Source organism: Hydra vulgaris, chromosome 12, assembly GCF_038396675.1.
Source record: "Hydra vulgaris chromosome 12, alternate assembly HydraT2T_AEP".
Lineage (NCBI taxonomy): Eukaryota > Metazoa > Cnidaria > Hydrozoa > Anthoathecata > Hydridae > Hydra > Hydra vulgaris.
The window spans coordinates 18,415,920-18,441,803 of NC_088931.1; the positions used below are offsets into that span (position 1 = coordinate 18,415,920).

The 25,884-nt window shown below is 26.7% G+C and overlaps 1 protein-coding gene across 1 annotated transcript; it reads left to right on the forward strand.

Annotated features, from left to right (window-relative positions):
* The first annotated feature begins 1,474 nt into the window (after positions 1 to 1,474).
* LOC100212026 (uncharacterized) lies at positions 1,475 to 20,564 on the forward strand. Its single transcript, XM_065812427.1, has 10 exons — positions 1,475 to 1,723; positions 1,945 to 2,028; positions 11,274 to 11,354; positions 11,488 to 11,577; positions 12,027 to 12,062; positions 13,519 to 13,581; positions 13,661 to 13,830; positions 13,982 to 14,046; positions 17,750 to 17,856; positions 20,416 to 20,564. Exons 1-10 carry the CDS (start codon positions 1,498 to 1,500, stop codon positions 20,529 to 20,531), a joined length of 1,038 nt encoding a protein of 345 aa, XP_065668499.1. The 5' UTR covers positions 1,475 to 1,497; the 3' UTR covers positions 20,532 to 20,564.
* The last annotated feature ends 5,320 nt before the right edge of the window (positions 20,565 to 25,884 follow it).

A 25,884-nucleotide genomic window follows, 5' to 3' on the forward strand; every position in this document is an offset into this window, starting at 1 on the left:
CTAAAAAATAAGTTTCGGCGTTCCGGCCTGAAATATTATAATTCCAGCCGGAACCAGAATGACCTAATAGTCACAAATTCCGGTCGGAATTCCGGTACATCCATAATATTTTCACATTAAAAAATTTACTTTTTGACCGATTAAACAATGAACCTTTGTTACTTAACAGCACTAAACCAAACGTAAAAATATTCCAGTCTAAGCGACACTTTTTTTTTTAATAGTTGCGCAAACGATTCATGTTGAGACGTATTTGGCCAAAAATTAACGCAGTGATGTGCTCTTCCGCAGGGCTTTTTCAAATACGTAGTTTGAAAACGAGATTTATACCTTATCACACCGGAGTTGCTTTTAACTAAATGGTGTGCCCATTGTCTTATCAGATCATTGTTTCATTATTTTATTTTTATTAACATTGATTTTTGGTTTGGTTGGGAATAATAAAACATAAATCACGTTTTAACAAGTAAGGTTAAAATTAAAACAGGAATTGTTCAGATAATGAACAAAATCTTATCGTTACGATACGTTTTAAATACGCATTTTTTTCGTTTACTTCTCACGTTTTAACGAAAAAAACAAAAAAAAACGAATTTAGCAGACAAGAATTATCTGTGCTTTTATCTGTCTACCATTTCGTATAAATTTTGAAAAACACGTATTCATTTAGTCTTTTTGTAGAGCTTTAGATACGTATAAATGAGTTTTATTTATAATTTTTTAAGACGCCATAAACAAATTTAAAAAGATTTAATGTTCTAAAAGTTGCAAAACACCTTTCAAAGTTAAAGAACTTAGTTTTTATAAAAAGAAGATATTAAATAAAAGAGAACTTATGAGAAATACTGTAGTTTTACATGTAAAAATAAAGTTTAAACGATTTTACAGAATAAAGTTAGCGAGTTATAAAATAAATCTAATATATTTTTGTAATATCATATTTCTAAATTTTTTTATTTGAAAGTATTTAAATAACATTTAGCCAAGTTTTTATTTTATATTATTATCATTACTAATCTATTATAGCACTCAATAAACTTCACACGATCTCGATATGATTAAATTATTTTACTAATCATCTATTTTTGTGTGAAATAAATATATATACCCATAATATATATATATATATATATATATATATATATATATATATATATATATATATATATATATATATATATATATATATATATATATATATATATATATATATATATATATATATAATTTATATATATATATAATTTATATATATATATATAATTTATATATATATATAATATATATATATATATTATATATATATTATATATAATATATATATATATATATATATATATATATATATATATATATATATATATATATATATATATATATATATATATATATATGCAATTATTTTTTATTAAGAATTATAAAATAATTTATGAAAAAATATTTTAATAAATATTACTCTTCATTATTATTTTTATATTAGCATTTTCTTGTTGAAATATGGCATGCAATATCAACCAAAAAATGTCGCTTTGGGCAAGAGTTGTATGGGAAGAAAATGATAACTCTCAGTTTGAAGATGTTATTCCTGCTCATTGGGTTAATGAAGACATTCATGCGGTCTTTTGGCCATCAAAAATGTCAGTGCAAAGAGCCATTATCGAGCAGGTTCATGTTGACAAAACTTGGCATAAATTTAAGTGGGTAAAAACTAAAATTGTGAATGGTGAGTGATTGATTGTTTTATTTATATATCTAAAAATGCATTTTTGCATGCATTTTTTATTTATAGTTATTAATAAATATTCAAGTTATTTTGGGAAGTGTTTTCTGATTTATATTTTGCTATATTTCAGTACGGAAAAAAAAATTTAAAAAGGAATTTAGAGAGATGAGTTTAAAAATAAAAAAAGAGTGTAATTTTATAAGTTGTAAAAATGATTTTAGAAGATAAACAGCTGTGCATTGATTTCCCATCTGGTAGCGAAGTAAAAAGCACTGAAGATAAAATAGATTGTGAAAAAGCTGCAGGTAAAAAATCCCTATTCAAAGAGATTTTTTTATAACATGGTAGTATGAAATAGAGGATATAAGAAAGTAGTTATAACAATGTTTGTTTTTGAATCTTTTATTATTCTTTTAAATCTTTAAAGATAATTTAAATGATTTATAACTTTTAAATTTATAAATAAAAACTTTTTGACAAATTGTTAAACTTGGCTGCATAATATGTATATTTTTTTTATATATAAGCTTAAAACTCTCATAAGTGAAGTTTGCTATCAGCGAGTTTAAAACATACTGCTGTATAACTTTTAATGCTGGTCAAGAATTATTTTTCATGTTTGCTATTTTCAATTATGAAATAAAAAATATAACGTATACTATTTTTTAACCCGATAAATGGGGATCTAATTAGTATATTATATCTAAATTGAATAATATATTAATCTTTAAATTCTTCATATAAAATTTGATTTGATTATTATTAAATCTATTCTAATATAAAAAATGCTTCAAAAAAACTTGAATGCAAAAATAGTATAGTTTTTGTGCAAAGTACTAAGTGGCAAATTTCCTTTCAACAAAGTGGAGCATCCGTAGCTCAGTGGTTATCGCGCTTACCTTAGAAGCTTCCTGGTTCAATGCTACCTCTGGGCAAGTTTTATAACATTGGTTAGGAAGAAGGCATAAACATCCTCTCAGATGCTCTTCCGCTGTGCTCTGTGATAAGACCGTAAGGATTTTTAAGGGCACCTAAAATAAGTTACTGGCTACTTGTAACATTAAGTTCAAGCTCATTTGTTTTCCAAGGCATATAGTCACTAGATCTCAAAATACCAGTTTATTTTTGCTAACCAATAAAAAAAACAATCATTCAAATTGCGAATTGCTTAATGGTTTTTTAATTTCATCTGGTGGCAATATATGGTGATATAAATCTATAATATATAATGTATCTGATTGGTGTTATAAGTCTATGATGTATAATATATCTGATGCTATGTATATTTTTTGGTGCTAAATTGTAGCAATATAACGTATGAGGTAATTCATTTTTCTAACTTATATGAGTCATTTTTCTAACATATATGATAACTTATAACATATACCAATTTTACCTCAAAATGTGGGGTGAAATTGATCACTTCTTGAGCTTTTAAAAAAGTATTAGTGTTTCTTTTCAATATTTTACAGCGTTATAGTTAAAACGCTTAAATTTTTTTGTTTAAAATCAACTGTTTTAAAACTACCTTTTTATCATTTAAGTTTTTATTATTTTATAATGAAATTGTTTAAAAAAAAAAAAGAACACAAAATAAGCATTATGTGAATATCTATTAATGAGACTCCTACGTAACCCCCTGGATTCAGGCAGGAATGGATGCTTTTATTCCTTCTTGTTAGTTCCAAGTCAAGTCTCATTCTACTCAATTGTTTTTTACCCTTTTGTGCAGCTGCTATATCTAATCATAATCATTTTTTCATCTTTTTCAAAAGAACAACTCTCTTGAAAACAAACAGCTATTTTTTATTGCAAGAAATTGATGTAAGAAGGTGCTGTCAGATGCTAAGCTCCATTATTTTCAGTTCACTAAATCTCGTATCTTAACTCAGAAGTTAGGCACTAGAGACTTTTGGAAAATCTTCAACAGCGTTGTTAATAAAGGAAGGTCTAACATTCCATCTCTTATTCATGGGGCTGATCTTATACAATTTTCTCTAAACTTTTTAATAAGTGTTTGACTGAATCTTGTTTTCCTGTCCGCTAGAAAATGGCATCTGTTGTTCCAATTTTCAAAAACTCCGGTGAACATTCTGACCCCTCTAATTATCGTCCAGTCAGTCTTCTTTCTGTTATTAGCAAGGTCTTTGAGTCTTTGATAAAGAAGTTCCTTACAAACCATCTTGAGACATAAAAACTTTTTTTTTTTAATTATAGCTATTTCAAAAACCTAAATACAGGTTCGTATTAAATAAGTAAAGGTTCATGTTTCGAAGTTACAGAGTTGAGACAGGGTTATACCACAAATAAGTAGTCTCCTTGTCTGTAGTTGTTGTCTCAGCCTTGAGGAGGTGAATTAACAAAAAATATATACATATACATGCTTCTAACTGAAAAATCAGTAAAATTTGCAGAACTTACTAATATTTTTTGCACTATCATTTATATATATATATATATATATATATATATATATATATATATATATATATATATATATATATATATATATATATATATATATATATGTATATATATATATATATATATATATATATATATATATATATATATATATATATATATATATATATATATATATATATCAATCTAATTTATTGACAGGCTCAAGGCCCAATATAATAAATATACAATGGGTAAAATAAAGTGGATTAGAATAAAACAAAGTCTAACGCACTTGAATATAAACACAACCCAAGAAAAAATATATATATATATATATATGTAAAGATAAGAAATTAAAGTGTTATAAATATAACTCAGGTCTCCATTTAAACATCAGTGGAGACTGCAAGTCTGAGTTAACAAAACCTTTTATGACGAGGTTCTCACTATTCTGCAGCAGTAACAATGAGGAGTATTGTTGCTTGCGAGTAACAACATTAAGTGAATGGGCACCATGTTTCACAAGTAATTCACTTGCACTGTTCCATGGTGGCTTGTTTAAAATCAAGCGAAGTGCATTATATGCAACCCATAGACGATGGAATGATGTCAGTTTTGGCGTCTTTGCTCCAAAGACACCACAACTGACATCCATAGATTGGGCTGCAAAAGGCATTAAAAACATAATCTTTGTTTGTATTTGTGTAGAGCTGAACTTTCTACGGATAAGGTTAGCTTTAGCGTATATAGACCGCACGTGTTTTAAAATATCTTTGTCATCCTTTATATCGTTTGAGATCAAGTGACCCAGGTATTTATACTGACTAGTGTATGTGAGAACCATGCCAGATAATGTGAGATGAGGGCTATTTATAAGGGGTTTATAAATTTTAAAAAGCATTAGTTGAGACTTAATATTGTTATAATCTATATCATGTTTTACAGCATAACTGGAGCATAAGTCAAGTAAGATCTGGAGACCTTTGGCTGAGGGTGCACACAGGACAATAATATCAGCATAAAGAAGATGGTTAACAAGAGAAGGACCCAAGCAACAGCCTATGGTAGTTTTATTGAGTAAAACACTGAGATTGTTAATATATATATATTAAATAGAAGGGGAGACAGTACACCTTTTTGTTGCACTCCATTACTGATATTAAATGTTTTGGATAATATTTCACCCAAAAGAATCTGCGCTGTTTGAGCAACATACCGGACAATGTCTAAGCGTAAAGTTACACCAGAGATAGTTTTAGATTTTTTAAATAGTGTATCAAAGCGAACTCTATCAAAGGCTTTACTAATGTCCTTAAATGCGACAAGCATATTTGAGCCATGTGATAGATAAAAATTTAAAATATCTTTTAAAACAAGAACTGTCATAAAAGTGCTATGGTTTTTTCTTAAATCCGAATAGGTTGGGAGTCCCAGTGAAACATTTATTAACGTGTGAGACAAAAATATGTTCCAAAATCTTCGAGAAAAATGTCAATAATGTAGTTGGACGATAATTAGCAGAATCGGAGATGTCACCATTCTTATCTTTAACAACAGGAGAAATAACAGATCGTGAAGCACCAATAGGTGCTTCACACTCTGTTATTTCTCCTGTTGTTAAAAAATGGTGAGCTGCTTTTTCACAGGACATATGATTTATGATAGATTGGTATTCATTAGGAGTGACAAGATAAGCATCATCTTTAAGAAGATTAAAGTGTTTAACTATATAGGTGTCATTTATAATGCATGTTGGCTTGACTGAGTTGAACAGGGTGGAATAGTTATTATACCACATGTGGCATACATTATCAGGACCTGAGGCAGAGTCAATAGAAAGTGGAAGACTACATTATTCGCTGCTAGTACAAGTCACGGTAGACCAGAAACTGGTATAGTTCTTACTTGTTAAGCTGTTTCCCAGCTTTTCTGCTTTTTTTTATATATATATATATATATGTATGTATATATATATATATATATATATGTATGTATATATATATATATATATATATATATATATATATATATATATATATATATATATATATATATATATATATATATATGTATATATATATATATATATATATATATATATATATATATATATATATATATATATATATATATATATATATATATATATATATATATATATATAGGGGACAGTGGTGTACCTTGGAGGCACGCCAATTGTGCTGCCATCTTGAGTGATGAATTCAAACTGAAATTTTAGTTGCATGTATTGGTCATTAAAGGCTTGCATGTATTGGCCACTAAAGGCTCATTATTATTATTATCAAAAATTGTAAAGCATGTTTTCAGCTGCATTTAAGCATGCTGGAAACGATTTTGTAAAAACTGGTAGCGATTTTGTAAAAACTGTTGCATCGGTATACCTTGGAGGTAGCTAATGTGGTGTACCTTGGTGGTACAACCAAGGTATACACTTACAAGATTTTGTAAATTCTATTGTTAGTAATATTTGTTATGAAAGTATTTTTTTAATGTAATATGTTGTTATAGTTTATTATGATTTTTTTTGTTTAATAAAAATTTCTTTAGTATAATATGATGTGTGTATTTCTTTTTTAAATTGAAACTGTTTTTCAAAGAGATTTATTAAAGAGATTATAAAACTGTGTATGAGTTAGAAAAATCAGGCATGGTCTTTCAGATGCCATATCCCTCTATTACAGGAGGTTCAGCTTGACAGCTGGAAAAACTCATTTGGCATTAACTTTGATTACCTGAATGTAGAGTAGAGAAATGTTAAATCAAAGTGAAATACTTATTATTACTTAACTTCAATGTAGATATTTTCTATCATTCTTTTCTTAATCAAATTTATTTCTTTTGTAAGTTTTTAATACTTCTAAGTATAAATTAGTTTAAATTTACAATCATATGTAATTTCAACATAAGTAAAAATTCATATATGTTCATATATAGTTTATATAAACCTAGTTAGATTAATATTATCTCTGATGTGAAGTCCAATTGTCCTATAAGTAAAGATTATATCAAATTTTTACCATATTGAGTACTTAATTTTTTAAAACAATAATACCTCCAAGATACAACATACATACCTCCAAGGTACACCACCGGTGGTGCACCTTGACTGAAGTAAAAAAAGGGATGAAAAAATATGTCTGGATGTTTAATAAAAAATCTTAGAGTAACTAATATCATAAAGTTAATGAAAATACATATATATATATATATATATATATATATATATATATATATATATATATATATATATATATATATATATATATATATATATATATATATATATATATATATATATATATATATATATATATACTAAGAGCCCATTGCTGATAAAGAGTGCCACTTTATCTACTTAGGGTTTGGGAGTTAGAAGTAATATTTTCTTTCATTATTCTTTGTTTTTTTCTTCTATTTCTGAAAAAGGTATATGCTATAAAGATAAGCAAGACTAGTAATATGTGTTGCTGTGGTTGCGGCTCTCTTAAATTGTTAAATAAGAGTTGCGGAAACACAGGCTGGTTTTATTATATTGACAAAAGAATTTCGTTCAAAATTTACTTATTTTCTAAAAGCTATTCCAAAATTTGAACAGTATCTAGCGCCTGTAAACGAAATACTTGGTCATTTGTGTTTGCCAACTCTTTTTGGAAAAAATATGCCCTTTGAGGATCACATTAGAAAACTTTTTACATTAACTCCTCAAGATGGAAGATTGGGTATACCTATACTAATTGAAGAAGCGCCTTACCAGTTTTTATCATCTGTGAAGTTAACTGAAAATCTTGTACAGCAAATTATTGATCAAGACACAATTTTAAAAACAAAAAACTCTACCTGGAATGTTCTAGAAGATCTTGAAAAAATATCATCTAGTGACAGACTTAAGCATTGCACCAAGAAAATAATCGCAGTTGGTTCAATGCAGCCAGAGTCTAAGTTAAGAAACATACAGCAAACAAGAAGCGAATGTGCAAGCACTTGGTTAAACACCTTACCGCTAGAAAACCAAGGTTTTGTTTTAAACAAAGAAGAATTTCGAGATTCGAGAAACTTTGCTTAAGATATAATTTCGAATTAAAAAATATCTCTTGTAATTGTGAATGCGGAGAACTTTTCAATGTAACTCTTGCTTTGTTGTGTAAGAAAGGTTGCTTCATTTCAAGTCGCCATGATAACATAAGAAATTTGTTCACTGCATTACTTAAAAGAGTGTGCATAAATGTTCAATCCAAACCACACCTCATACCCCTTGGTAATGAGAATTTTCATTTCCATACCGCAAATAAAAGTAACTAAGCTCGTTTGGATATTAAAGCAAACGGTTTTTGGCAAAATGGACAGACAGCATTTTTTATCGTAAGAGTTATGCATGTCAATTCCATGAGTAACAAAAATCTGGATATAGCTGCTATATTCAGAAAACACGAAAAGGAAAAAAAAAGAGAATATGGCGAACAAGTTTGTGAAATCGAACATGGCAGTTTGACACCACTAGTGTTTTGTACAAATGGAGGTAAGGGTAAAGAATGTCATAAGTTTGTTAGAAGACTAGCCGAGAAACTACCAGAAAAACAAAACGAAAAATACGCAATTGTTATGTTATGTGGTTAAGAACGAAGTTATCTTTCGAGATACTTCGCTTAACTATCCTTTGTTTAAGAGGTTCAAGAACACCATGGACTAGAAAAAATGATCTTGAAATCGGTGTTGATTTTAAGATGGATGCTCTAGAAGCAAGAATCTGAGTTTTTTTTTGTCTGTTAAATTTTATATTATTGGAAATAATGATAATCTCATAAAGTTTCAAAGACTCTAGGGATTATGTTTAAAATAAATTTCATATTTGGCAGACAGCTAAAACTCATTTTTACCGTGTTTCTGTTGAAAATTTTGTGAAGTTTGTGATTTATTGGGAAGTGTTTGTTGGTTATAGTTAAAAAGCTTTTTCCTATGTTAGTGCTAACATTTTTGCTAAAAAGAGGTTTAAACCATATAATGTTGTGTTTACGGTTCTTGATATGAAGTGAATTTAAATTAAGGGTGATATGAAAGTTTGTGATTAAAACTGGATCTTAACAGTGCGTCATATAAATTGGATTTTTTGTCTGAAAAAGTATAAGTAAGATTACTATTGGGTATGGTAAATATGTCATCTTTTAACTTGTTTTAGAAATTGTTGTGTACTTAACAAAATTTAATGTTTTTTATTAGGTATATCAGATTGTTTCAAATGCAGACGTATTGAAAATTTGTTTAGGATAATTTGATGTTTTAATACCATAATTATTATAAAAAATATTTTCTTTTCTTTTTTAATCTTTATTAATAAAGAAGAAAGCTTTCTATCTTATTCCTTTAATTAATACTTTAGTTTTATCAAGCAATTGTATTTTGTATTCTTTTAGTGACAGAATTGTATTTTGTATTCTTTTATTGATGGTATCCGTATCTTTACTTCCAACAAGGCTGCAAGCAACCACTAATTAAGTTGAAAGTCACTGGAAGGAAAAGATAACGTTTTTAAAGCAAAATAATGATAAACAGACGACTTAAAAGATTGCAAATTGTATAAATCAGGGAGACAGAATGAAGAGACCAGATTTCAAAGAACAGATGTTCAATGAAAAAAACTAGATAAAAAAGATTTTTCGGAGCATGTAGGAACAGTCACAGTAAAAAGATGAGACTTAATTAAATGACAAGTAACACAAGAATGAATTTTAGCAGATGGCACAAGAGACGCTATCTCTTTAGAGCAGTGTCCATTATAGTATTTATTAAAAAGAGAAAAAGATGCAACATTACGACAATGTGACAATGGTGTTGAAAGTTGGCTGCAAGAGCAGGTCCAACTATGTTTACAATGCATTTTTGCATTATTATTTTTCTAATAGTTTTTTTTTTTCAAAGGAAGAAGAAAAAATGAAGTATATTGAAAAAAATGATTGCTGCCCTAACCCAAACCCTTAGTCGATGTAGCAGCATTCTTTTGAATATTTTTTTTAGATAGTGAGTATATGTACTGAAGCCCACATTGCTTCCTTTTTCAGTGTAACTTCATATTACTCTGTTTATTAGACAATATTATGTATATACACTACCATCCATAATTATTCAAATAACATAAACATAAAAAAAAGGCCTTAATTAAATAATTTTTTGATCTTTACTTTTGTGCTATAAGATAATTTAGGTAATATAAAAGTATTTTGATTAAAATACTCTGATAAAAGTCATAAAGTTAACAATTTATTTACATAAGCGTACTGTTTTGTAAATCACTCATTAATTATGCAATTATCAAGTCCAATGTTTATGTTAATCATTCAAAAATCATGCATTTATCAAGTTAGATCTTTATGTCGAGATTATATAATAAAAACTATTCCTGTATATTTTATTTCAAGAGATTCAGTTATGCTATTGTTTTATTGTTTTTGATTTTATCTTATGCAAACATAATCCATAGTACCGTTATTTTTCAGGTAATTTTAGTTTTCAGTTTCTATATACATATATCTATATTTCTACGTAAATATTAATTATATATATATATATAATTTTATATTATAAAATTATATATATATATAAATATATATATATATATATATATACAAAATTATAAATTTATATATATATATATGTATATATATATATATATATATATATATATATATATATATATATATATATATATATATATATATATATATATATATATATATATATATATATATATATATATATATATATATATATATATATATATATATATATATATATATATATATATATATATATATGGTAAAAATTAAAAAACTTAATTTACTTTAAACATAACTCACGCAAATTAACCATCATCAAATGTTATAAAAAAATATTAAAAACATAATGACAAATAAATATATAATAAAAATACTGTGGATGTTCCTTTTGTTAAAATTAAAGTTGTTGATCATATACTTTTTTTTCATGACAATATTTAGTCACAAGTTTATTTTACTTGTTTAATAAATTCAATAAATTTAGTAAATTGTTTATTAAAATTGTATACTATGTATTTAATTTTTAATTCTTATTATTAGCTTTTGTATACAGCATTAATTTTATTTAAAAACAGCATTTGCAACAAGCACAGAAAGTTCGTTTTCAAACAGAACCTTATTAGATGTGCTAATTTCCACAGTTAATAATATGTCTAGTATGATTATTATGTTTCTTTTGCTATACCTTTACTTAGTTACTATTTACTTAATTATGTTTGTTTTGCTTCTTATTGATACATTTACTTGTATTTTTTTGATAAAAATTTTATTAAAAATCTCATGTTATAGATCATCACTCTGATGGAGAACAAATAAAAACTAAAAGAGGTTTAAATTCCTTAGACCACATAGAAGGACTTACACCCAAAAAAAAGTCTAGTAATATTTTTTTGTTTATTGTATAATTATTATACTGTTAATTATATAATTAGTATTAACTATTGTACATAACTATTGAGTGTGAAGAAACATTGTTAGTGTGATTTTATTTATTAACTATAAGTATTGCATATATCTAATATATTTTATTAGAAATAGTTTTGCGGGAGAAATTATGTATTTTTTTGATTGCAATTTTTTATGTAACTATTATGTGCATAACTCTTTTATTTTTAATGTACTTTTTGTATTATTGGGCATTTTTAAGAATGTATATCTACATTCAGCAAAAAAGATTTGTATGGCAAATTGGATTTGATAAGAAATAAAGATATTAGTACTACATGTAGAAAGTTTTTTTTTAATAAAGTTGTATAGCAGTATGGTTAATTTTTATACAGTCAAACCAATTTAAATTGAAAAAACTTAGATGGATATTGTTTTTTTAGAAAATGAAGTAAAAGATTTTTCAATTGTTGTTGAAGGTGAATATGATTTATATCTATTTGTTTATTTGTTTATTGTACTTGCTTGTATTGTAATAATAAAGTTATGCAAAGTATTTTTTTTTTTTTTGCCTATTGTTAAATTTAATAAAAAAATGTTAATAATATTTTAAATATAATTCAACCCTTTGGAACTCTCTCCCATCTTCATGTTTTCCTGACTCATACAACCTTCAACTTTTTAAGTCTTCTCTCAACCTTTTCCTTGTTCTTTAACTCTATTCTTTTCTTCTAATAGCTCCCAACTTGATAGTGGTTGCTTTTAGCCTTGTTGGGAGTGAATCGGAATAAAGAAAATTAAGCACAAGTTTCATATTTAAGTTTTTGCAACACATTATACTTAACTATTTTTTAATAAATATGATTTAAATTTGAAAATTTTTATTAAGATTTAAAAATCAATTTGTTGAGGCTGAAATACACATATGTAGTGATGTTAACAAATGTTAAATTGCTCGTTGATGAACGTTGCACTGGTTGCAAAGTTTTGAAATAACCACAAATGAATAGAATAAATAGTAAATCAAAATTAAGAAGCAAGACCATAAAAAATATAGGTCATGCTTTGAAATAATGTCTTTTTTATTTTTTTTAGAAATAATGTATTTTTTAATGGTTTTTTTTTTATGTTTAAAAAAATAAAGTCATGTTTTGGTTTAGGGACTATGTTTAGGCTTTAAGTTCAATCTTTAAACTTTTTTCTTAAGCAAGTTTACTTTTAGCAAAGTTTTAGGCAACCACTATTCAAGTTGAATGTTGCAAAAAGTTAACAGTGTCTATAAAAATTGTAAATTTATTTTCATTGATGTTCGTGGTAAAAAAATAGAAGTGTTTTTTGAGCATAAAGGAACAGTTACAGTAAAAAATTTTTGCCTAATGACAAGTCAATCAAAATTTTGTAAGACTATGACTAGATTGTTGTCAGAACAAAAAGTTCACCTGTACTCTAGCATGTCAGTAGAAATGTCATTAGGTTTAAGAGATGAGTTAGTGGAATCTATGAGATTATGATGAAGGCGCAGTTTTCAACAGGTTGATAAAAGACATCAGCCCAAGAACCATTATGAAGAAAATCACAGAAGAAATAAAAGTAAGGTAATAATAAAAAGTGCAATAACAGGGTGAATCAATCAAATCAATTTTTGAGGTGGGTCAAAACCACCTAAAATAGAACAAGTATAAACTGAGAAAAGCTATTATCAGAGACAACATGTCTATTTAGTTATACTAGCTTTATTTCTACCAGCTGTTGCCAGCTTGTTGCTAGTTGGATTAAGCCAGCAACCTTTGTAGTCTAATGATTATCTTTATACAATACTGCTAGCTTGTTGGTAGCAGATTTTCTATTGGTATTAGCAAACCTAATATTTTTTGTTTAAAAAAACTTTAATAAACTTTTATAAAATTTATTTTAAAATATTGTAATAATTTTTAGAAATGAATAATACTGTTTGTCTAAATAACACCAATAAAGATGGCTTTCCAATGTCAGAAGCTAGTGAGTTGAAAAATGTTTATAATAGTTTTTTTTAAGTTCCACTTTTGTTTATATCTTAATTTAATCACTTATCTGTTAGATTTTCAAAAAAAAACATTATCGTTATTGGCGGAAATTAGAGATGAATTAAGGAAAATGATAAACACATCTAGCCCCCCCAGTTCAATCAAGATTTGTAAAATTAATGACATTCCAAGTCTCGAAACAGTAAATAATGAATTAAAGGATCCTATTGTAAGAAAAAATGCTGTAAGTTAACCTATTTATTTGTAACTTAGATCGCATTTTAATTAGAATAAATAATAATCAATATTTGTTTTTACCTAAAATTATAATAATTTATTACTTACTTTTGTAACTATTTTGTAACTATTTTATATATTGAAATATTTGTTTATAGATAGAAAAGTTAAGGAGTGTAGGAGGCGATGATTACGGAGAAATGGTACGCAATATTTTGGACAGGTAAATGAGTTTTTACATAAATTCAATTTTTTTTAATAGTTGTATACTACATTCATCAGCACACTGACCCTCAACAAATTCAAGACTGATGAAAATGTCAGCAAAAACTGTTTCCAGATCCTTTAAGAACTTTTTTTTTACATCACAAATCTGTTGAAATTAAAATTCTAACTCCTCGTCCAAAATTTTTAAATGACTTTCAAAATGACTATTTTTTCCTAAAAACGTCAATGTTTGGTTTGAATACTTTCAGTTTGAATAAAGAACTCTATTAAACTAAATTAATAAAATTTTGAGCTTTTATCAAGTAATTATAAACGGAAATGATAACAAGCGTAAGAAGTAATAACTATAAGTAATAACAAAGATAAAGACTTTATATAAAAATAAAGTCTTTATCTTTGTCATCTTCTTTATTTTTTAGAAAATTATGAACTAAGTCTTTAAAAATAAGTATTGAGCATTATACTTAAGATATGTCTAACAAATCAGAAATCATGATGAATCTAAAGCAAAAGTGTGAGCACCGTGTGGAAAAAAAATTATTTCAAAAAAAAAGTCTCAGCAGTTTGCAATCACAGAAAAGATAGCTGAACAAATTAGAATGTATATAAATTTAGATTTTGACAAGCAAACAGCAAATATTCTCTTAGTATATGTGGTACCTGCAGAATAACACTGAATGAGCGAAACAAAGATATTAAAAATAGAAAATTGCATATAATATCAAACTATGAAGACATATTGTTGATAAAAGAAACTAGAACTATAGGAGATAGGCAATGCAGTTGCTATATATGCATCACAGGATGGTATATTGGTCATCAACCCATCGTTAGAGGAAGAGGTTATAAAAGAAGATTGACTTTTAACATTACTAAAGACAGTGAAGGTAATGAAGGTGCAAATTCAATAATCATTTGTTTGTATTGCAAATCAGAAATTGGAAAAGGACTGTTCCATTATTGCAAGCAAACAAAATCAGCAGAAAATACTGAAAAAATTTTAAACAAAACCTTAACAGAAAAAGGAAAAGACCAGTTAATAAATTTATTACCTAAAACTAACGCAGTTAATCAAAAAGACTCAAGTAAAAAGAATATCTGCTAAGAACTTTATTCAAAAGACAGGTACAAATCACAAATCATTTTAAAACTTGATATAGCCAAAAAAAGTCAACTTTTCAAGCCAAGGCTTGAATAACTTTCAGATAAATACTGTAAATATGTATCTTCAAATGTGATGGAGAAATTTACTAGTTTTATTAGATCCAATATAGGTAAAAAAGCTGTTTCTGCCTATTACAGAAAGCAGGTATCAGAAAAATCTAAATCTTTGAAAAATTTATATCAGGTTACACAAGATATGTTTGATATAGAGGGTAAATTTAAAGATAAAGCAAAGTGAACAATTTGTTGGGCAGATTCACAAGATATTGTGGATGCCGTGATGATAGCTAGAGAGAATAATGAAAAAGTATACATTAAGATATTATTGTGTTTTATATTTACATTAAAATTTATTTTGTAATAAGTGACATAATTTTCAGAAGTAAATCTCCTTAACTTAGGTAATGGCTGACGGAGGCCAGAACTGAGGGCGGACGGAGGCCGGGGGCAACAGAGGCCAGGGCTTTCTAAAAATTTGTGCAACAATTTTACCAGAAAGTTATCACCCAGAGCTAAATCATGAATTAACCAAGGATGAAACTGAAGAGTTCAAAAAGTCGGTGGAACTAAGCCTTCCTAACAAAAAAAGATCCTTGTACTTTGAAAGGGGAACAGCTAGCAAAAAAGGAAAGTTAAAAGGTGTTCACAGATTAATTATGCTTGTATAGTAACTCAAATTAAAGAATCTTTTGAAAACATGAAACTGCTGTTTAATCTAATTAGGTTAGATAGAATTTCTTTTGTTTTTGTAGCTGACTTTAAATTAATTTTGGTTGTTAATGGTCTACAGTCAGCCACGTTAACAAATCCTTGTCCATATTGCGATGTTAAATTATGGTCACTCCAAGGATTAATTAAACATAAGGAAGAAAATATATGTGATGTAAACTGCAATTTAGATATTTCTTTGAAATCTTTGAACAAAAGATCTGCAGGTTTGCGAACATATGGTGATCTAAGAAAATGCTACTACAGGTAAAATTAAACAACATTATGTTTTAAATAATTTTCTGTTATCAATGTACTATCACCTGTTTAGTAATAAAATAAAATATATGTTTAATATATATTTTATTAGGTTTCAGCTATTAGGAGGAATTAAAAAAAGAGATGCCCCAAACACTATGAATACCATGAGCCTTCCACTTTTTAACAAACCAGATTCTATGTTAGTTATAGCTAAATACCCTCCTCCTGAATAACATTTAATACAAAGATTTATCAATTATGTCTTTTGGAAGGGAATTTCGCCACTTTTAGGTAGAGAAAAAGCCATGCTATGGCCCTTAAAGTTAAAGCTGATTTTAAGATATTACCATGTTAGAATTTGATTAAGAGTTTAGAGACAGTTTTTACTAATTAACATCAAAATTAGTTAATTCGTAATTTTTGTCTGGGTAAGGTTTTTGAAGGCAATGCATGTCGTAAGCTACTTCAACGTGCAGATAAACTTCTTGAAGCTAATGTTCTTGGTAAAGTTAGCCTGTTATTGTTGTTGCCTTTAGTTTTATTGCTAAAAGCAATGGACAATGTTGTCAAATGTTGTTTTGGAACTGGAAAGGTTTCTTACAGTTTATCTCATTACCTGCAAGTTTTGAAAACTCTGTTGCAGGCAACAGATTTATCTGAAACTCTAAAAATGCACGTAATTCTTGAACACATTGAACATTGCCTTTGTGTACTAAAATCAGATTATGGACTAGGACTTGTATCTGAACAAGTCGGAGAGTCAATCCATAGGGATTTTTTAAAGTATTGGTCTCAATATCAAATTAATATGATTACCGATGTGTCATATGGGGAGCGGTTGATGAAAGCTGTTGTGGAATTTAGTTCTAGACATTTATAACACTTTTATTTTCTATTCATTTTGATTTTATTTGTTTAAACCCTGTTTTTTTTAACACTAATAAAAATATCGATTAAAACAATTTGTTACTTCTTTTCTAATTCACTTAGCAATTGCTCCAATTGGATTTAAAGTATGCAAAAGTGTGGTTTTATCGCATATTGTAGATTTTATAATAACTTTCAAAAGTATTGCAGATAGATATGCAAAAGTATTGCTGAAGTAATTTATAACAATTTTAGAACTCATAGTTTTTTCACGCCAAATGAAAAAATATGTTTTGAAATAATGACGAAATCAAAAGTTAAAAATCTAAGTTAAAAAACATGACGAGCAGCTAGGATTTTAATTTCAACAGATTTGTGATCTACAAAAAAAGTTCTAAAAGGATCTGCAAACAGTTTTTGTTGACATTTTTATTGATCTTGAACTTGTGGAGGGCCAGTGTGTCAGTGAATGAAAAATAAACTATTTAAATAGCTGATTTAGCGTGGTTTTTTTTTTTTTTCAAAGTGTTTTTTAAATGTTAATTATATTTCTATTTTATTTTTTCATTTTTTTTATTATGATTTTTCAAAAATTTTAAAAATATGTGTTGTTGTAATAATATATAAAAGGTCAATTAATAGCAAATTGATATATCAATCTACTAAGATTGAAGTGAAGTAGTATAAATGTATTTTAGGTTGTTTAGTGTTTCTGTTATGACAATGTTAAACATGAAAGGATCCTGTCGTCATGGCAAAAAGAAGATTGCTTTCAAAAGTTTAGAATTTTTTGAGATGATTCAGGGTTAGATTTAATAAAATAATTTTTTTTATATATAAATCTGTTTTAGGACAAGAAATCAAAGTGCTGTGTGCTTATTAACCCTGATCTCAAATCTTAATTTATAATATAGTTTCTAATATGTTTATAATAACTATGTTTATAGTTTGGCAATGATTTTTAGTGTTCCTGTTAGATAGCTTTAAATTATGGATTAAAAATGGAAAATTTTTAATACAAATTAGTAAAATGTTTTTCGAGTTTTTGTAGAATCTTTTATTCCAAATCGTTGTTTTGATTGAAGCATGAAAAGCAAAGTTCCCCAAAGATTTATCACTGTAGAAAATATTATTAAATCAACTTTTTCGTAAAACATTTTTTAAGTTTGGTTGCCTGTGGTAATCATGTGTGATTCATGATTTTTGTTTGGATTATATTTGAGTTAATTCTTATATGGAGATGCTGAAATTATCATGGTGCAATTTTTGTTTTTGATTTATAGGTTGAACAGTTGATAGAAATAATTTCTTAAACTTTGAATGAAATGAGGACTCAACAGTCATCAATCATACATTCTGAAGAGAGTATTGTCTAGTGCTTTTAAGTGTTCAGTGAATGCACTATGAAATAATGTCAAAACACTGTCAGTGACAATTTGAAGCAGTGTAGATAATATTTTTGTAGGTAAAGAGGAATTTGTTGAAGTTGTTGGCTTCTAAATTTGTGATAGCAAAATCATTAACTGCATTTATAATTCTAGCTGTAGAATATGCTTTTTATAAATATGCTATAATATTTTTCCAAAATGTGTCAAAGGCGTTGCCAATTAAAGACAAATTTATCATAGAAAAAATTGAGGCTTTTGAACAAACATCTAAATGCTGAAGCCAATGTGTACAGTTTGATTGAAAGATAACAAATAGAATGTTGTTTTCTCATGCTGTATCAATGTTTGTGACTTGTATATCCATCAACTAAAAGTAAAGTTGGTTCTGATAGTGATATATACTAAAGGAAATCAATAGAGTGTTGAAACGTAAAAAGGTCTTCATTTATCCATCAAAATTTAACTGCTATTCTTATTAAACCAGCATTCAGTTCATTAGCTCCAGTTTTGTTCTTACTCATAAAAGATAAGCATGGGTGAGAATCATGTTTACTTGCTCAGACAAAAAGTTATTATATATTTTCCTTGCTTAACACTGCAAAAGTTTCGACAAAAGTTTTTTTAATTTGTTTCTGGATTCATCAATGTTATAAATGTTATCCATTTTTATTTCATTAAATCCTAGAGACTGTTGCATTAAGGTTTATTTCAGGTAATCACAAAGATATTGTCTCAATACATTTTGGGAAAAGGTTTCTTTTCTTCAATCTTGTTGAAGTATTTTATTGAAGTTTTTTGGTATATCATTATTTTCAAAACGTAAAAAAAAAAATGTCCTCACATAGACAGGAGATTGCTCATATAAACTACGAGTTTACAGAAGCATGCTCACCATGACTCAAAATTAATTAAGTAGCTTGAGAGCTCCTGTTTTTGTGCCTTATTAAGATTTGTACCTTTTTAAGATTAGTGCCTTATTAATATTTGTACCTTTATAAGATTTTTACCTTATTAATACTTGTATCTTATTAATATTTGTACCTTATTAATTTTTGTACCTTATTAAGCAGAATGTTTGAGTACTTTTAAAATCTCTGACAAAGTTACTCTTGCCGTAGATAATATTTTTGCTTATTCCTGTTTGAATGACAGCAAACACATAGAATGGTTTTTAAAAACAATTTTCGGAAAAAAATTTGATTATAACCCTGTAATGTAGTATTATTTAGTTATAATTCTGTATAACTAAATAATACTAGATTTCAAAAATTATCTTTAAAAATCTTTTATTAGGGGTTGTTCAAGATCACTTAATACTTGATGAATCCTTAATTTTATCCAAAAAAAATGTTGGTACTCAAAAGTTACGAAATGATAAAAAATTTTAAAAGTATATATATTCATTTTTATATATTCATTCACTGATTTTTTATAAAATTATCGTTTTTGACCTGTTGCAATTTGACTTGTGAAATCCAAATGTGGTCACTTGTTTATATTTGAGTTTTACAAACGTATCCACGTTAGGCTGAATAACAAAGAAACAAGAAAATACATTTCAGAAAATAAGAAGCCAAAAAAGCAAACAATGCAATATAATTAATATAAACAATGCATAGCATTTAAAAATATAAAACAAATTAAAGTTATTTTTTTATTTTTATTATATTTTGATGTTATATTTAGAATTAATTAATTTTCAAATTTGTCATTCAATGTTGAATAATTCAATTATTCAATGTTGAACTATTTAATTATTCCATTTTGAAATTCAAAATGATGCTACAATAACAATCTGTTATTTTCTTTTTTAGAGGGGTTCCCATATTAAAAATTTGTCCATTATAACAGTCTGCTACTCTAACCTATTTTTGTGTAAACAGCATTTTCTATAACATTTTTTAAATCAGTAGCATATCTTGTATAATAATTTAAATAAATAATAAATTTAAATAAAAAAATTATTTATGTTTTAGAGGTAGTAACAGAGCGATTCAAACATGCAACAACAAAAAATATTGCTTTGGCTATTGCAAATAAATTAAAGAATGCTCCCGGACAGTTTAAACGTGATCAATCTGATATAAAATAATTTTAGTTTTATATGGAAAATATTATCTGTGTATGCATGTATGCATATGTATATATATAATATATATTATATATATATATATATATATATATATATATATATATATATATATATATATATATATATATATATATATATAAAAATTTATAAAGCTGTTTTTTAGACCTTTCAATTCATTGAAGTTTTATACCTTTCCATTCATTGGAAGCTGGATTTTGAATTTATTCATAAAATAAGTATTTTTATAAGTAAGAAAGTAGTTTTAAACATGAAAAGTTATAATAAAAAACCTTAGATATATGTTAATTGACGTTACCTTACTTAAAACAGTTTACTTAAAAGATTTTGAGAAAATTTGATCTAAAGGATGCTGATATATATAATTGTAGAAGTTTTGGCGTCTCGCCGAAGCATGTTTTAAATTTTCAATAATAATTTTAAAACTATGGTTTATAGTTTGATTTAACTTATGTTTTGATTTAACTTATAGTTTGATTTAACTTATACTTTTACTATTGTTTGGAAAAATGAGTTCCACAAACTTGGCCCACCATATTTTATAGATTCAGATTGTTTTAACAAAGTTTTTGGTACCAAATAGTTATGTAATAATTGTTTTGTTTTTATGATCTGTAATACGGAAGAGGTCTCATAAATATTCTGCAGCATATAGTTTTTGAATCTAAACACGAGTTAAAAGATTTTTAAAACGTTTCATTCATAAAGATTTAATACTTCAATTCTATAAAGCTTGAATTGGCAATGGTGTCTATTTTATAAGTATAAAACAAAGATTCAGGAAAACTTTGAATTTAATGCAGATGGAGTCGCTATTATTTTTCTCTACAATTTAGATAGTTGTATTTTACGATTTTATTATTATTATTTTTTTTATTTTTTTTTTTTGTATTTAACGACTTCTGTATTTATAAACACTTTGTGAATCATTATGCATTGAATTTGGTGGGGGGGGGGGGGTATATCAACTTGATCAACTTAATTTCAATTATTATTATTATTTGAAGTCTAGTTGGTCAAGTTTTTTTTATGCTGAGAGTTTTATGAATACAAAAATAACTTTAGATAGTTCTACAAAATAGCTTAACAATAAACCAACTAGAGTTGAAAATAAGTAATTCACTCTACTTGATAACTTTACTAACAATTTTCATAATAATCCTCTTAACACTAGTATAATTCAGATCGGATCATTTTTTCACATTCTTACCTACCAAAACTATTTTAATGCCACAAAGTATTTCGGCGGTTATGAAACAATAATTAAAATTTTTTTATAAAAGTCAAATAAATAATAAAAATCATTAAAATATATATTGTAAAAAATTAAAAGATTTATTATGCTCAGATGTTATTGCTTTATTATTTCTTTAATATTGTTATAAGCTTTATTATGCTCAGTCAGTCAAAAAACCCGACGGAAACACCAAAAAATATATAAAATGGAAATAAGGATTTAATTGGAAAAAATAGTTATAAAAAAAAGCACTCTACCAAAGAGCTTTTTAACTCATAGAAAATTAGTTTTTTATAAATCGACTATAGTTAAAAAACTAAACTTTGTTACTATTAGTCCAAATTTGGCAGCGAAATTTCTTTCTAATTCCACTCCATTTGATTTATATTTAAAATCTTATGAAAACTTGTGGACAAAATTCATTAAAAACTGAGCAAATTGAGAACTGCATTTAGCAGTCTTAAAAGTAAAATGTTAAGATTTTGATTAAATTAGTGTCGATTTTGTCAAATCAGTATTTGATCTCACTGAATCTACTTTATTTCACATTTTTGATCTTTTATTTAAGTCAGGGTGCTCTCGACAAACAAAAATTGCCTGTATAACGCCACTTTTAAATCTTCGGATAAGTCAAATATTTTAAATTACAGGTGTATATCTATCCGCTCTTCTTTTTCAAAATTGCTTGAGAGAATAACAATTAGAGAGAACGACAAGTTGTATTACAAACATTTCGGCATAAAATTTTTTTTACTGAACACTCAATAGTTGAACTTTCAAATTACAAATCTAACGCCTTATATAATGACTTTTTTACAATAGGAATTTTCATTGATATATCAAAAGTTTTTGCTACCGTAAATCCCAAATGCTAATAAAAAAAAAAACTTTTTCAGTAAAATATAACAACTTGCTTTGGTTAAAAGGGTATTCGAAAAACAGAAAGTAATTTTTACACTAAGATCAAAATAATACTACTCCCAAGTGGCCACACCAACGTTGGAACATTAAATAACGTTGTTGTTTAAGTAATGTTTTGGCAGTCGTCGGGACTCAGACCACGATCACACGCCGCGCAATACATCATATTTTCTTCTACCCTTAGATTACGCTACGTTAGATTTTCCAACATTAATCAAAGTTATAAGTTAGATGAAAAATCAACGTGTTTTTTAAGTAAATGTTGGCAGTCATCGGGAATTGAACAGTGATCACACACGACTTTATATTTGCCGTATATTAATACTTATAATAAAATAAATCTTATTAATAAATAAAAAGAGCTGAAGCAAGCAGAAGACTTAAACTGCCAAATCACCGAGCCCCATTTACATTAAGATATTGTCAGTTTATATACAGGAATAAAAAGGAGCCACGTAAGGGAGACCGGGGCTAGTTGCAATAAAATTTCAAAAACTCCTAGAACTTTTTTGTTTTTCAATTTTTGATCAGGGTTAAAAAATAGATCGTTATGACGTATTAAACCAACATCGGTAAATATAATAGAAAACAATAATTGCAAAGTCCAAAAAAAAATTATAAGTTAATCTGTAATTTCTATTTAGCATCAAAAATTATATAATTACATAAAAGAAAAGTAGTGTTTTTATTGACTTGCAATACTTTTATTTACATATACCTGACTTGTTTAGTAAACAGAGTATTATGTTCAAAAAAGTGAAGAAGTTAAATAAGAAGGATTATTATTTAAACTAATTTTTTATTTTAACTTGAAAGTGTTTCTGAAAAAAAAGTATTCTCTTGGTCAATAAACAACAAATTTGTTTAGAAAAATGCAAATAAATCAGAAAAACCAGGTGCAAATGCATTATATTTTGATGTTTAAGGCAACTAACTTCCAGAAATGGAAATTAGTTACCTTAAATACAAACTTATTTCAAATAACAAATTGCAAAAAAATGCGATAATTAGAGCCTACGATCAAAAAAGCCCTATAATTTGGCAACACCTGCCCCAAACGTGAGAGCAACAAGTTGATAAGATATATTTTTAAATACTGTAAAGTTCATAAATAATCTCTTCCGTTTTCAAAAACTATGACGGTATAAAGTTTGAGCCCTTCTCAATTTAAGGGGGTTACAAATTTTATAAGGTTATTTTTTGAACGCCAAGAGGTTTTTTATAAAATTTAAAATTTATCGATAAATGTAAATTTAAATGAGAATAGTACAAAAAAAAATTAGAGCAAGGAAACGGTTGATAGAAGACTTGAAAAGTTGTAGATTGTATGAGTCAGGAAAACACAAACATGGAAAAGTGTTCGAAGTGGTTGAAGTGCGGGGAAAAAAGAATAGAAAATGGAATCAGTACTAAGAAAATAGCGAGCACGATAAAAAAGAAGCAACCTTAGCGAATGCTGCACTTATCCCTGCACACACTAACACACACAAAAATGCTCCTAAGACGTTTAAATAGTTTAGAGAAATTGAACTAAAACTCCTTTGTTTAATAAAGTCGGCGGCAAATGGAACATAAATTGTATATGTGCATAACCTCCAACATGTTTTTTAAACTTTTATTAGATTGTCTAAACTGTCTCTATTTTTTGTGCAAGCCATTTTACACATTTCAAAATTTTAAATGCATTTTCGAGTTGTTTTTTTTTTTGCTTTGCCATCTTTAAAAAAATAGAAATGTTTAATGAAATATTAAACATAACTATATTATTAATTTAATGTGAAAGTTTTATTTATAATTTAAACATAAAGGTTTCCAATAATCTTTTGTTAAAATAACAAAAAAATAATCATATTTTGACTTACATTAATTTAAAGTTTAAAACATTTTGTTTAAACCATCGTATAAATCATTATATAATAATACAGTTTCCTGATTGGTTAGAATTTTGTATTTTTTTGAAAGTACTAATAAACTTTTTTTTTTAGGATATAAATTTTATCTTTTTACCCATTGTAGTAGTAAGGTCCTTTGGGAGTTAAAACAGTTAATCACTATAAAAACAATTCAAAAAGTGGAAATAAAACAAAGTGAGTTCTAAATTTACGCGTACCGTGCTTATTAGAGCTTAACTGTGCTCAAAGTTGCAATTGGTTGGTAACATCTTTTGGGTTTTTAGTTTGCAAGCAGAAAAACTAGTAAAAAAATAAAATGTAAAGTTCATAAATTTCTCATTAGGTCACATGATCGGCGCAACCTGACTTACTATGCGTTTTCTGTCTCCATTCTTATTTAAAATTTAAAAATTACAAACTAACTTTATCTTACAGATCACGAAAAAAAAACAGGCGTCAAAAAAAAAAAGATCTTCAAAAAAAAATTACACCCGTAGAACACCACTCATTAGCAATAACCCGTAATACTTTTTTAAGCATAAAAGAAAACTTTTTTTGTATAAAATCACGTTAAAAATCCAATATAATTTATACCTTAAATTAAAAGCCACATATTTATAGTTTTGTTTCCATCCCTTTAAAATTATTTTTTGCTGAATCGTTATATGAAAAGCCATTTCGCCTTATTCGCTATCTTGTCAAGATATTTTAATCATTGTTTTAAATTTGTTAAGAAATAAAGCTGATGGTATTTTTATTTTATTTTTATTACTTTTGAAAATCTATAAAAGACGTCAATTCGGCAATTAAAAAAGCTATTTGATTTATTAAAAACAAAAACATTTAACTTTAGAAAAGCCATTATACTGTACTGTACATATATCCAACAAAAAGTTGATTTTTTGAACATGACGCTTTTGTTACAGTCGTTGTGATTTCTTTAGTTATCTTCTAGAAACCAATACCAAAAACTGTTGATATTACAATGAGATTTTTAGTGTGTCCCAAGTTCTACACTACACTAAAAAGATTTTATTAGTTAAAATTAAAATAAAGAAGTCTTTTTAAAATCACCAACAAACTTAAATCATGCATTTGCATGATTTAAGTTTGTTGGTGATTTTAAAAAGGCTTGTTAACTTCATTTCATAACTTCAAATCTAAATACAAGTTCTAAACTACATAGAACGATTTCTTAACTTCATGTTATTTTTTACTTATATGATGAGCCCACACTTTCTCTAATTAACCTAGGCTTTACACAAAAACGTGTACACTCATTTAC